The sequence below is a fragment of the Sminthopsis crassicaudata genome, chromosome 5 (genome assembly GCF_048593235.1).
Source record: "Sminthopsis crassicaudata isolate SCR6 chromosome 5, ASM4859323v1, whole genome shotgun sequence".
In the NCBI taxonomy this organism is placed as follows: domain Eukaryota; kingdom Metazoa; phylum Chordata; class Mammalia; order Dasyuromorphia; family Dasyuridae; genus Sminthopsis; species Sminthopsis crassicaudata.
The window spans coordinates 309,352,961-309,366,863 of NC_133621.1; the positions used below are offsets into that span (position 1 = coordinate 309,352,961).

Here is a 13,903-nt window from a genome sequence, read left to right on the forward strand (position 1 = left end):
ATAAGAAACTAAGAGCTGCAATCAGCATCCAGAGTGGGGAGGGGGACTGGGGGAAAAGACTGGTGGCAGGAGATGAGGGAAGCTCAGATTCCTTTCACAAAGGAAGTCACTAGAGGATCACATTCTTCACCAAGAGAAAGAAAAAAAAAAAGCCTTTGGTTCTCAATTTTTTTTGGTACCAAACACCCCTACTGTGGTATTGTGAAACCAGTAGAGCCCTGCTTAGGATATGTCTGTTTTCAACTGCTCAGTAAAGGAAATACTATAATTCACTTATAGTTTACATAAAGAGGTCATTTTTCACTATTCAAGTTCACGATTCTCCTGAAACGCATCCAGAGATCCCCTTTCTGGCCCATGGGTCCCAGCTTAAAAGCCCCTGCCTGAAAATGACTCTACATTATCCTATCATATATTCCCCATTAAAAAATAAAACCCAAATCACTACCACATCTCTCTGCTCCTGTATCCATTATGACTAGCAAGCCTGTAAGGAAGGTCTAGTCACTATCCCCATTTTACAGATGGAGAAACAGAGCAAGAAAGGTTAATTGATTTGCCAGAGGACACCAAACTAATTAAGAGTCCCAGAAAAGGGAAGCTCAGGTCTGCCTTCTTCCATACCTAGCACCATTCTTACTATGATACCTATCAATGAATTCCAGAAAGTTTTCATTTTCCTAAGGCATTATATGTTTGCAGTGTCCACAGCCCTTCCATGGCACCTTAGCTGAAGCCTTTCTTGCCCCATAAGTGACCTCTTGGGGCACACAGAGGCCCTGGTCATCAGGAACAAGCCCTGAGATGTAGGGTCTATGACCTGTAGTGCATCATAAGGGATGATGCCCATTGTCCTAAGACCAGCTCAGTGGGAAAAGATGGTAAAGCTTCTTATCACCAACAATGTTGTTACTCTGATTTTTCTTTGTTTCCTTTTCTTTTTTGTTAACTTGCAGCACCTCCAAAGGCCCACCGACTCAGACATGGGTGGCTCATGAGACACTATTCCTCTAAACCCAAATGACTATATCTGAAGATGGAGAAGGGGAGGTGAGTTGACAAAATCTCACCATCACAAAATAGGTAATATTTCTGAGACTGCTTCTCAAGCAACTTGAGGACAAATTCAAGTTCAATTCGATGACAGATGCCCTCCTGTCTCCTTTCTCGACATTCATAAATGGAAGGCAATGGATGAGATTTACCGGAAAGAGGGCAAAGGAAAGCACTCTTGTGCCAAGAAGAAAGAACCCAAACTCAATCTCTAATCCAGCTGTTCTTTTTTTTACATCTTGAACTTTGAAAGTCTGGGACTACTTAGAATCATGTTTATAAATATATAAAATAAATATGATTACAATGGATATCAATTGTATTAAAATACAGTCAACTATCTATATTATACACAGATCTCTTTGTAAATCTCTAATATATATATTACTATAATAGTAATAACTACCTCTAAACTAGCTGATTAATATCAAATAAGTAAATAAATAAAGATCTTCTCAAAAGTCATAAAACAATGATCACAGAAGATAAAATGAATAATTGTGATGCTTCAAATTTTAAAAGATTCGGCAAAAGCAAAATCAATGCAACTAACATTATGAAGGAAGCAGGTAATTGGAGGTAGTAGACTGTTGCAGCAAGTTTCTCTGATAAATGTCCCCTTTCCAGAATATATAAGAAATAGATTCCAATGTATGAGAATAAAACTCATTCTGCAACTAATTGGTCAAAGGATACGAGCAGACATTTTTTTCCTAAGGATTCCAAGTTACCGGAAATCACATGAAAAAATTTCTCCAAGTCACTACTATTTAAAGAAATGCAAATTAAGCAATTCTGAGAATCACCCTCACTGCCCTTAAATTGGAAAAGCTGACTAAAAGGAGGATGGCAAATATTGGAGGGACTGTGAGAAAACAGGCATTCTAATGCAATATTGGTTGAGACATTCAAGAAAGTAATTTGGAAGTATGCCCCTAAAGTTCCTAAACTGTATGCTGCTTGACTCAGCAGTGTCACTAAGAGGTCTATATTCCAAAGAGATCAAAGAAAAAAGACCCCTATGTGATACCAAAATAATATCTACAGTAGCTCTTTTAGTAGGGACAAAAATCTGGTGCCCAACATGGTGTTCATAAATTGGGGAAATGGCTAAACACACTATGATATTTGAATGGAATGAATCCCAGGCCATCGTAAGAAATGATGGGGGAAAAAAAAAAAGATGAAGAAAGCACAAAGTCTTGTATGAATTGATACAGATTGAAGTGATCAGAATGAGAGGGAGAATTTTATATTATAACAATATTAACCCAAACAATTTGCAGGAGTTTAAAATTCTGATCAGGGTGATGACCAGCCTTGATTCCAAAGATAAAATATGTCACCCACATCCTGACAAAGAGATAATGAACATAAAGTGCAAAAGGAGATATACATTTCTGGACAATGCCAATGTGGGAAGGTATTGTGCTTGACTATTCATATTTTCATATTTTCACATTATTTCTTCTCTTTTATTTTATTATAAAAGGGACAAGCTGAGAGGCTGAGGTATGGGATTGCACAAATAAATAAAAAGACAAAAAGGCTTATTGATGCATTTTTTCAATGCCCAGAAGAGAATGCAAGAAAGACTAGACTGCTTTGAAAGTTCCATGTTGAATTCATTATATAGTTAAAAAAAAAAATCAAACTCTATACAATAAAGATTTTAATTATCAAATCCAACCTTCTGTCCTAGAATGTTTTTTTTTGTTCTTGGTGTTTGCTATTAGTTAAGTTCAGGGGGGGAAAAAGATAAAAAATGGGGGTGGAATAAAAAATATGATCCTTTCTCTCCCCTATTCAGAACAGGAACAATATGGTAGTCAGAATGTCCTAGGGCCCTTCCAGCATCTCTAGAGAATCCCTTCACATGATGTCAATGCAGTAAAGGACTTCAGAGTAATCCAACTTATTCATTTTACAAAGGAAGAACCTGAAGCAGGGAGCATGGTGACACAGCCAACATCACATAACTAAAAAGTGTCAGCGATGAGACTGGATCACAAGGCTTCAGATGGCAAGTTTTCTTTCTCTCACATCATGTTAACTCTAAGATGCTGAATCCACAGAAAAGATGAGCGTACAAGCTTTAGCTGAAACCTTTCCTGAAAGGTCCCTGCCTATGTCTTATATGTAATGACTGGAAATTGGCTCTAGGTTGAGATCCACAATGGATTTTTTTTTCAAGTTATTAAGATCCCCAAAGTAACAGACAGAATTCAGCCCCTATCATTGTCATGATTTCTGGGGGAAAAAATACACACATATATATCTTTAAGAATGTAAAACCATTACAATTACAAATTATCATTGTATCCCTATCCCTATTTCTTTCAGTACATATTTAAATTTTGATTTAACTATAAGAATTTGTTTTATTTCCCTCTCACTTCCTCCATTGAAAATGTTTAAGAAAAAAAAAATCCTCATAATGAATATGCATAGTCCAGCAAAACAATTGAGCATATCAACCATGTATGAACCCTGCATGTCCCTAGCACCTAGCACAGAACCAAGCACACAGCAAATGATTATTAGCTTGTTGTAACAACTACAGAGTCACAAAGAAAAAAAAAAAAGAAAAAAGAATTTCCCACAAAGATATCATAAATAATGAGGAATGAAGAGATAAAAAATGAAATAAAATCCCTTTTAAAAAAGAATCAAAAGGAGAATAAACAATAAGCAGCCAACTCCCTGAAAATTATGCTAGACACAACAGAAACCAATGATTCCATAGGACAAAGACAAATATTAGAACAATACAAAAAATTGGAAAATTAGATCAAAATATAAAGTATCTGGTATCAAAGCAATGTATCTGAAAAACAGGTCAAGAAGAAAATTCAGAGTCCCTAAAAACCATTACTTTAAAAAGAAGGGCTAGACAGTCTATTTCAAGAAATCATAAATAAAAATTTCCCAGACCAGAAGACAAATTGACTATAGTAATATAGTAATCATCTTCTGAAAAGAAGCCTAAAAGAAAAAAATGTCCTAGGAATATTGTACTCAAGATCCAGAGAAAATATATTGCCAAGCATTCAAAAAGAAACAGTTAAACCACAGTCAGAAAAAAAAGAATTGAGTAGGAACTTTGAAATAGAACCCGAAAAGACAAGAAAAACCTAGGAAGGCAAATTTCTTTAAGCAGCAGAAAGGCACTATAGGATGATATCGTGCTAACATTCTAATAAGGGAAGAAGAAATGGGTGTATCTTATAAACCTTAATGTTTTTCAAAGGGTATTGAGGAAATTATGTACACACACATACACACATATATTTATATACATGCTGGGGAAGGTGAATAAATTGTGCTTGATCAATATAATGGATTATTATTATTCCATAATAAAGAAATGGCTGAGGAAAGAATCCTGGATTACATGACCGGAAATAAGAGACAAGTGAATAGGATCAAAAGAACATGCCATTCAAAGACAACAGCTTCATAAGGAAAAGCAACTTTCAAAGTCTTAAACTCCCTGTTTCATTCAATAAGCAGCCAAGTCTTTAAGACTTTTTAAAATGTGTTCACTCTCAACTCCTTTTCACCCAAGAATTTTCTTTTTACAGTATACCAGTATAGGTATAAACAAGAGATACACAACTCAAACATTTACTGATAATGAATCCTAATTTTGTGACATTCACATTCAGTTACAAGACCTCATAAGGGGTCACCATCAACAGTTTAAGAAACTTTGCTCTATTGGACTTTGGATGAAACATATTTCCTTTCTCCTGACAGGAAGGTGATGGGGCCAAAAGTGATATAGATCTGGACATGGTCTCTATGTGGCTTTGTTTTTCTCAACAATGGGTGTTTTTTACAAGTTTTTATTTTAGTTTAGTTTTTAATGTTTTGTTTTCCTTCTTTCAATTTTTAAAGGGAGACAGGAAGACTGGAGGGTAGCAATGTTGGTGTTGTTCAGTCATGTGTAACTCTTCCTGACCCCATTCAGAGCTTTCTTGGCAAAAGTGCTGGAGTCGTTTGCTATTTCCTTCTCCAGCTCATTTTACAGATTAAGAAACTGAGGCAAACAAGGTTAAGTGACTTGCCTAGGATCACAGAGCTTCTATTTGAATCTGGATTTGAACTCAGGCCTTCCTAACTCAGGACTTAGTACTCTATATAATGAAGCATATTAAAGTCCCCCCCAAAAGGGCTTTTGAATTATTTTTTAAAGATATAGAAGAGAGGAAATTCAAATGAACCAGAGAAGTTTACAAAGTAAGATCTGAAATGCACATAATTTATGTATGCAGATGCATATAATAGTGTATGTACAAAAAATATAACATTAAGTATGATATGCATAATGCCTGAGTGTGTATATTAAAAACTGGTTGAAGGAATGAAATAGAGATTCAATTTCCTTTGCAGTCATCTCTCTGTTCTACTATATATATGACAGTACTTTGCCAAGGTGGGAGGTGAGAGGTTTATGTTCAGAAGTTAAAAAAAATAAAAATAAAAGTTATGTCTGACCACAAAAATCCCCCTCTGCTCCCCAATACATACCAGTGTCTCCTGGCAAAATTTAGGATCACATATAAATGTTCCTGTATAACATCTCAAATTCCCTCAACACTTACCCTTCCATCTTTTTAATTTTTCTTTTTTTGGAAAAAGGAAGATTTATTTAGGGGAAGAGGTTACAAACAAAATGAAGGGATGTAATAGGAATGGTAAGTATTAAATAAGAGTTTGGAGAGCATAGTTAGACTAATCAGTTAGCCAAAGTAAGGAGAAAGACCCCTTCAAAGTAAAAGTACTATGAGAGAGAGAAAGAGAATACCTTATAGTGGGCTTCAGCCTGAATATAATTTAGTTTTCTTAATCTTCTTTATCATTATTTCTTTCCCCAAACTCTACAAACTCCCACTCTACTGATCCATGGGCTATTTCACAAACATGGCATTCCTTATTTCCATCTTGATGCCTTTGCACTTTGTCCCCCATGTTTGGGAATGGCTTATTCTTGACCTCCATCTCCCAAATACTCCAAGGCTTTCTTCAGGACTGAGTCCAACATGTTTCTACAAACTAAGCTTCCTGTACCAGTCACCTCCTCCCCTGGAACTTTCTCCTCGGAGTTCACTTTTCCCTTCTACTATATATACATTGTATGTCCCTAGTTATTTGCCTGTGCTCTCCCAGATGGACTATACACTCACTGAGAATAAGGAGTGTTTAAGAAGTGTTTCATATTTGTTTTTTGTTTGTTTTTAATCCTCAGTATTTAGGCCCATGCCTGACAGAGAAAGCATCAACAAATATTTCTGGACTTAATGATCTATAAAATCATTAAAAAAAAAAAAAAAAAAAAAAAAACAAAAACACTTCCCAACAATGAAACCAATTGTTGAGTTCCACTGCCACCAATGTCCAGAATGCCTCTTTACTTATTCTTCTAAGTTTAAGTGAGATAGCCTCTTCTCCAGCAAAACTGAAGTCCCTCTACCATTCTCTTACTGTACTCTCCCCTCGGCATCCTCTTCAGTAATGAACTTACCCAAAACACCTCCCATACTACTAGTAGCCTCTACCTCTTTTCCAGCTAACTTAACTATATATGCCTGATGATAAAATTCTGATTTTGCTAATATACAAGGAGTTGAGAAACTTTTAACAGCCCCAGAAGACAGATGAAACAAAGTTCCTTCCTCTCGGGAGAGAGATAGAAATCTAGAACAATGTAGTCTAGTACAATCACAATATCTATGTCTTATAGAAATAAATATTTTTGCTAACTTTTTGTTAGTTACGTTGAAAGGGAAGGAAGAGGGAGATATTTCCAGAAATGAAACAATATTAAAAAAAAATAGTCATCAGTATATGTGTGTGCGCTTTTTATTCCATTTTCCAATTTTTCCGAGGATTAAGGACATTATAGGGAAGGGGAGGGGAAATCTGCCTATGTGTCATCAGAAAAGAATACACTAATTAACCAAGAAAATTATCTGGATGAACCTGAAATTTTGATTATTTGGAAGATTGTTATTGTAGTTGTTGTTATTGTACTTTTTTTTTTTTTTTTTTTTTTTTTGTCTTTTGCTTGGTTACTTGGTTCTAGTTGTTATTGGATGGGGGGATAGGATGAGGGGATCAAACCCAACCATCCCCAATACTCTCCTGTCCCAACAACAGATATATACATGTGTATATATATATATATATATATATATACATACATATATATGTAAATGCATATAATTATAATATATGATATATTTATATATAAACATATGTAAATAAAATTGGGAAACATGATTTAATAATTATTGCATTCTATATACATTTAATATATATATACACACATAATATAGATACAATAATTTATTATTGCATTATATATATAATATATTATATATATATATTAATATTTTTTGTATATAAATATATATATACAGAGAGAGAGAGAGAGAGAGAGAGAGAGAGAGAGAGAAATGACTATTTGCTTCAGAAATATTCCCTTGCTTCCCTGCCGGCTTTAACTGATGTGTCCCAGCACAGGAAGGCTCACTCACACTTCACCTATCCCAGCACCTCCAACTGACCCTCTGGAAATCCTTTGCTATTTTTCAAAGCTACCTTTCACTCTTTTCTGCTTCCTAGAGGAAACTCCACTGACGAAAGCGCTCCCCAGCACCACCATCTGCCCGGGGATTCAGAGACTCCAAGACAATATTGTGGCTTCTTTGTCAAGGAATCGGTGGGAAATATTTGGAGGAAGTATAATCAGCCAAACACAGGCCGGAGCCCATGACTATCCAGACCCATTTACTGGTTAATTAGGGCCCAGGATTTTAGCTGCATGAGGCTCTCCACTGCCCCCAACACTCCCTCCAAAGCCCCATACTTGAACTGTTTTCCAAGAACACATCAAGCCTGAATGGGGGGTTTCTTTGGAGCAGTGAAAGGGACATTTCCTTCACGGAAAAGGTCAAGATATGCAGTAAGCAGCATCTCGAGCTAGGAGCCAAATAGGATCAGTTCGCCCAGAAGGCACCCCTCCTGCCGGCCTCTCCAAGGAGCAGCCCATCGCCTATTTTCAAATCCTCTGCTTCCATCTGACAACGTCTTCATCATTTCTTAAACATTTTTATTTTCACCGAGTCTTTGGAGGGCTCCGTTCAAACCGTTTTGTACCGAGATCAGACAAGCATGGGACTGCAATTACAGATCACAATGCTCGGTGCTGAATTCACATCTCTATTCATCTCTTAGAAACCCAGAAAGACAGATTGGCCACAGGGGGACAGATTAGCCACAGGATGACCTGTATTTCCCCACAAAAGGCTAAGTGTGGAAAAAGAGCACCCTGTGTCACCCGTTCTTCAGAGGCTGGAAAAAGAATCCTTCATGAAAATCACCCTCTGAGCAGCCCTTTCCCACTCCGCGCCGAACAAGTCCCGATTGTTCTCCACTCCCCCAGATCGCACACCAAAATGTGTGGCCACAGCACAGTTGGCCGGATTTTAGAAGCTGTCACCCAATAACTTTGGCCATGTCTGTCCAAACCGGAAACTGGGATGAGAGGGGAGAAGGGGAGCAGGAACAACAACCACAAAAAAGATGCCCGAGCAGCCTGGGGTGCTTACAGAGGCTGCGTCCAATCCCTCCAGCCCAGGAATCCCTAGCTTGCCCATCCTTCCTCCTGCCACTGTGAGCTCCTTGCACTGGGGAAACAAGGCCCTCTCTCCGGGCTTAAGCTTCCTGCGGATTCCATAGATAGGGGGGCCGAGCTGCTCGTGCAATTCTCAGGCTATTCGGTGATTTGTCACAAGTCACTTGGAATTATTAAGTCCCCAACTCTCTAGCTTCCACTAGCTTCCAGGGGAAAAACCAAACTCCAAAACACGGAAGGCTCCGGAAGCATGCTCCCTCCCAGGCATTTCAAGGAGGCGTTCTGTCTCCCGGCTGCCCCAAAGGCTGGCTCAATAAAACGACCCTTAAAATATCCCAAAGCCAAATCAGCCCCTGGCACCGGGGCCATCTGCATGTTGGCTAACGCAGGGCGAAGCACAGCTACCTCCCCGTCCCTTTTTTTCCTGGGCCTCCCACGGCTTAACTGTATCTTAAGTAGGCAAAAGAAAAGCCCTCCACAGTCCACGAAAGACAAAGACAACAGCCCTCCCTCCGGTGGCCTGCCATTCTCAGAGAAAAGAGGCTAACTTGGGAGTCTGTGCCCTTTACAGACAACTCCTGGGAAGAGAAATTACAGAGGACCTGGGTGGGCGAAAGGAGGAGGGGGAGGCTGGCCCTCCGCAGAAAGGCAGGCCTGGATTGAGTGTCTCCCTTGTCTAGAGAAAAAGTGTCCGGGACTCGTCGGCCCCATCCCTTTGAAGACTGAACAGCTGAACTAACCAAGGGGAAGGTGACCCTCTCCGGCCGGTACCCCCCATTAAAAAGTACTTCCTTCCCACTGGAATTACCACCACCACCATTCCAAGCAATAACAGATGCTCCACCTACTGCATCCCCTCGGGGATATCCGGAAAACAAACCAGGTGAGGATCGGCCCACTGGATAGGACTTGGGGGGAGGGGGGAGTGAGCAAAGTCCCAGAAAGCCCTGCAGCTTCCCCACCCCTCCTCAAACACACTTTCTCTCCTTTCAGCAGGAGGGTTCCCTTTTGTTTTCACTCCCCTACCCAAACACTTAATCTAAGTCATAAAAATGAAAGTGACCAAATCCTTCCTTCTTCCCCCCCCCCAGGGCACACAGATTAGAGCAGCCCACCGAAGCCGGGAGCCCTTCCCAATAAGGGCCACACCTTGGCTGCTTCCACCAGCCAACTCCCCTCAGCCTGCCAAGTCATTAGGCAGAACAGCTAAATATTGCAGATTCACTTTTTTTTTTTTTTTTTTTTTTTTTTTTAAACCTGAAGTTAATGAGAATCTGCGAGATATTCTTCCTCAAAATCAATCTGGACGCTGAAATCTTTAATGCAAACAAACCGCTTTCAATCTCCCGGAGGGAGGGCCGGGACTTTTACTCCCGGCACTCCTTGGGGTGTTAAGGGAAAGTGGACTTCATCTTGGGGCCGCCTGGAGAAGTCTAGCTTCTCAGTTTTAGAATCCTATTTCTTTTTTCTTTTCTTTTTTGTTCTTTTCTTGTTACTGCCCACAAACCAAAATCCAAAGGCGTGCAGATGGAAACAAATATATTGAAATGTCGTTGTCAATATCCTTTAAAAATAATAATAATAAAGTTTCCGGACCGCAGCCAGGTTAAAGGCTTAGCTACGGAAAACCAGGAGCCCCTAGACTGACACCCCTAAACCTCTGAGGAGCTTAGCTACGGAAAACCAGGAGCCCCTAGACTGACACCCCTAAACCGCTGAGGAGCTTAGCCACGGAAAACTAGGAGCCCCTAGACTGACACCCCTAAACCGCTGAGGAGCTTAGCCACGGAAAACTAGGAGCCCCTAGACTGACACCCCTAAACCGCTGAGGAAGGGGGGCCATCAAGGGCTTTAGAAGTCCAAGCCCTAATAAAAAGGGCTTTAGAAGTCCAAGCCTAATAAAATGCCCCTGAGTAGTAAGACGGCCAACTTTGATCTGGTTCCCGAGAAGTTTCTGGGTGTCTCTGGGTCTGTCCTAACTTCGTGGCGCCGTGAAAGCTGCTTTACTTAGGGGGGCCCCAGAGCAGCCTATTCCGACCCTACACAAATCGTGGGAGAAATAATCTTTTGAAGACGCCCGGGCTTCTCTTACGAGAAGCAGCCCGTCCAGCAAAGAGTCCCGGCATTCGTACGAGCTAGTTAAGTCAATACTTTTCGAATGAACGAAGCTCGCCCAAGTTGGATCGGAGCTGGCCGGCCGTTATTCCGTCCAGGGCGAGTGTGAGTAGTGTGTGGGGTGGCAAGCAAGGACTGAAGGGAGTGCTTTGGCGAAAGTGAGGAGCAGGGCACCGGGCCGCGCCGCTCAGAGCCCGAGAAGGCCACCCCCTTCCCTGGCCCAGCCCGGGGACTTGGCCCCTCCACGTGGATTTCTCTCTCCCCCCCCCCCCAGCCCAGCCCGGCCGGGAGACGAGTGGAGGGACGAGAGGAGGTGCTCGAAGGCCCAGCCACCCAGAGCTCGGCAGGTTGGGGTGGGAAGGGGACGAGGGCACCGGGCCGGGAGCTGGGCCCTGCGCGGGCCGGACTGCCCTCCGCCCGCTCCCACGGCGGCCACCCTGCCCTTCGCATAGAACTGGAGTGCCATCTATTGAGAAGTTGCTGAATAGAAGAGGGGTGGGGGGAGAGGGCACCGGCGGATCGGCGCTGGTTCTCGGAGCCCAAAGAAAAAGGAAAGAAGGCAGCGAGGGAGCCCCGGAGCCTGAGGCCGGCCGCCCGGCGCTGCTCCTCGGGGGTCGGGGGGAGCAGGCGTGGGGGTGTCCTGCGTGGGGCAGACACGCGGGGGTGGGAGGGGATCGAGGTTCTGCATGGGAGGATGGGGGCTGGAGGAGGGGACCGAGCCGAACCCCCTCCCCAGGGCTGCGCCCCCGGCCCCCCGGGGCCCCCGGGCTCACCTTCCCGGCGCAGGTGCGCGTGGAGCGCCGAGAGCAGCAGGCAGCAGAGTGCCGTCCCGGCCAGCGCCCAGAGCGCCCGGGGCAGCTGCATCGCGGGGGCCGCCCGGGCTCCGCATCCGCGCCTCCAGCCCGCCCGCCGCCGGGGCTCCGACCGAACGACCGCCCGGCAGCCCGCCTGCCCGCCCGCCCGCCCGAGCGTCCGTCGGTCCGTCCGCGGCTCCCGCTCCCGCTCCGGCTCCGGCTCTGCCTCCAGCCCCGCCGCGCGCGCACACACACTCACACACACATACACACTCACACACTCACACACGCACAAGCACACACACACATACACACACACTCACTCACTCACACACACACACACACACCGCTGGAGGGAAGAGTCCGGGCGAGATCCGGCGGCGGCGGCGGCCGTTCCTCTGCCTCCTCCTCCTCTTCCTCGTCTTCTTTTGGGAGGGGGGGGAGAGGGGAGCTGGAGGGGGAGGGGCGACTAGCGCCGACTCCGGGGCTGCGGCTGCGGCAGGGGCGGCGTGGGCAGCGGCTCAGGCAGCGGCGGAGGCTGGGGCAGCCTGGGGCTGGCGGCCCCGGGAGAGGAGGAGGAAGAAGAGGAGGAGGATGGGGGGGGGCCGGGGCTCCATGAATCAGCCTTCCCCGCCCCCCGCCCCCGGAGCCGGGCCGCCCGGGGCGGGGGCGGGGGGCCGGATTGCGCAGTAGCTCTCCCCCCGCCCCAGGCCTCCGCTCTGGCCCCCTCCTCCTCTTCCTCCTCCTCCTCCCGCCAATGCCGCTGCCTGGACTGCCTGGCCTGGCCCCCGCCTCCTCCTCCTCCTCCTCCTCCTCCTCCTTCTCCTCGTCCTCCTCTTCCTCCTCCTCCTCCTCCTCCTGTTCCTTCTCCTCCTCCTCCTCCTCCTCCTTCTCCTCCTCCTCCTCCTCCTTCTCCTCTTTTTCTTCTTCTTCCTCCTCCTCCTTCTCCTCCTCCTCCTCCTGGCCGCGGACTGCGCTGCTGCTGCCGCCGATGTTCCTGCCGCCTCTGCTGCGGGTCGGGGGACGCGGGCTCGGGCTGGAGCGGGAGCCGGAGCTGGGTTTGCACTAAGGCCCGCGCAGGAACCGAGGCGGGGGCTGCAAGCCCTCTGCGGGTCTAACTTCTCGCGGGGCCGAGAGCCCCCCCTCCCTCAACACACACACTCCCTACCCCCCCCAGCCCGCTCCCCCAGAGTCCGACTCAGCGCCAGGCACTGGGAGGCGGAGGCGCCCCACAGGTGCAGGGGGCTGGGCTGCAGGAGTGGGGGCGGCCGCGAGTCCCGGGGCGGCCCACCCTCTCGAGTTATTTATTTATTTGTTTGTTTTAGCCGGGGGGGGGGGAGTGGGAAGAAGGAAGGAGGCGAGGAAAAGGGGGAAGAAGGAGAAACCCAAGGGAAGAGAAGGGGCGGCGGGGGTGGGGGGGAGCAAGGAGGAGGGGAAGAGTAGAGGAGGAGACGGGGAGGAGGAAAAGAGGGATGGGGACGAGGAGGAGGGGAAAGGAAGGAGCCAGAGGGAGGGGGACTGGGAGAGGGAGAGGGAGGAGCGTTAGACGCAGGGGGAGGAAAGGGGCTGCAGGTTGCAGGGCGCTGGGAGGCCGGGGGGCGGCAGTACAGGTGCGAGTTCCTCGGGCCTCCGGGGCCCCTTCATCCCTCCATTCCTCCATCCCTCCCTCTCTCCCCCTCTCCCTTCTTCCTTCCTCCTCATCTCCTCGCCACCACCTCTGGGAAGGCCGTCCGGCTTGGCTCTGTCAGGCCGCCCTCCCCCGCCTGCCAGTTTTCGTCTGCAGCGCATTCGGGCAGCGAAGAGTGCCCGGCGGCGGCGGCCCGAGACAGCGAGGCCCCGCAGGCCGCCCTCCTGGGCCGGGAAGGGGGGTGGGGGGCGCTCGTTGCCCCGGTGAGCCCCTTTCCCTGCCAACTGTTGCCCCCGGAGCCAGAAGGTTTCAGCTTTCGAAGCAGCGCAAAGGCCGGGCACCGCGCCCAGCGGTCGGGCCGAGCCGGTTGTTTGCCCCCAAAGCCGGGGCTGGGGGCGGGAAAACCCCCCACTCCCCGAGGCCCGAGCATGCCCAGATCCCTAGGAAGAGCCGGGGAGGAATTTCCCGGGAGAGCGGGACGGCAGCGGGCCACGATCCCGAGGCTGGGCACGATCTCGGCGCGGGGGGTGGGGGCTGGGGGCCGGAGCAACAAGTACCGCCACGCCGGGGTCCGGAGAGGAGAAGGGAGTCGCCCCCTCCGGGCCCCCTCTGAGCCTCCAGGCTTGGGACGCCGGGGATACGATGAGGGCACCACGCACGGGCCGGTGGGAG

The 13,903-nt window shown here is 46.5% G+C and overlaps 1 protein-coding gene across 2 annotated transcripts in view; it reads right to left on the bottom strand.

Moving 5' to 3' along the window:
• Window positions 1-13,903, bottom strand: part of TAFA5 (TAFA chemokine like family member 5) — a 559,022-nt gene that overhangs the window by 357,096 nt on the left and 188,023 nt on the right. Inside the window, exon 1 of one of the 2 annotated variants that reach the window (XM_074272070.1) lies at window positions 11,584-11,720. The exons of the other annotated variant lie outside the window; for it this stretch is intronic. Coding sequence (XP_074128171.1) covers window positions 11,584-11,674 — 91 coding nt within the window. The 5' untranslated portion in view covers window positions 11,675-11,720. Of the gene's footprint in view, window positions 1-11,583; window positions 11,721-13,903 lie in introns of those variants that run through there. 2 annotated transcript variants of the gene reach the window in all.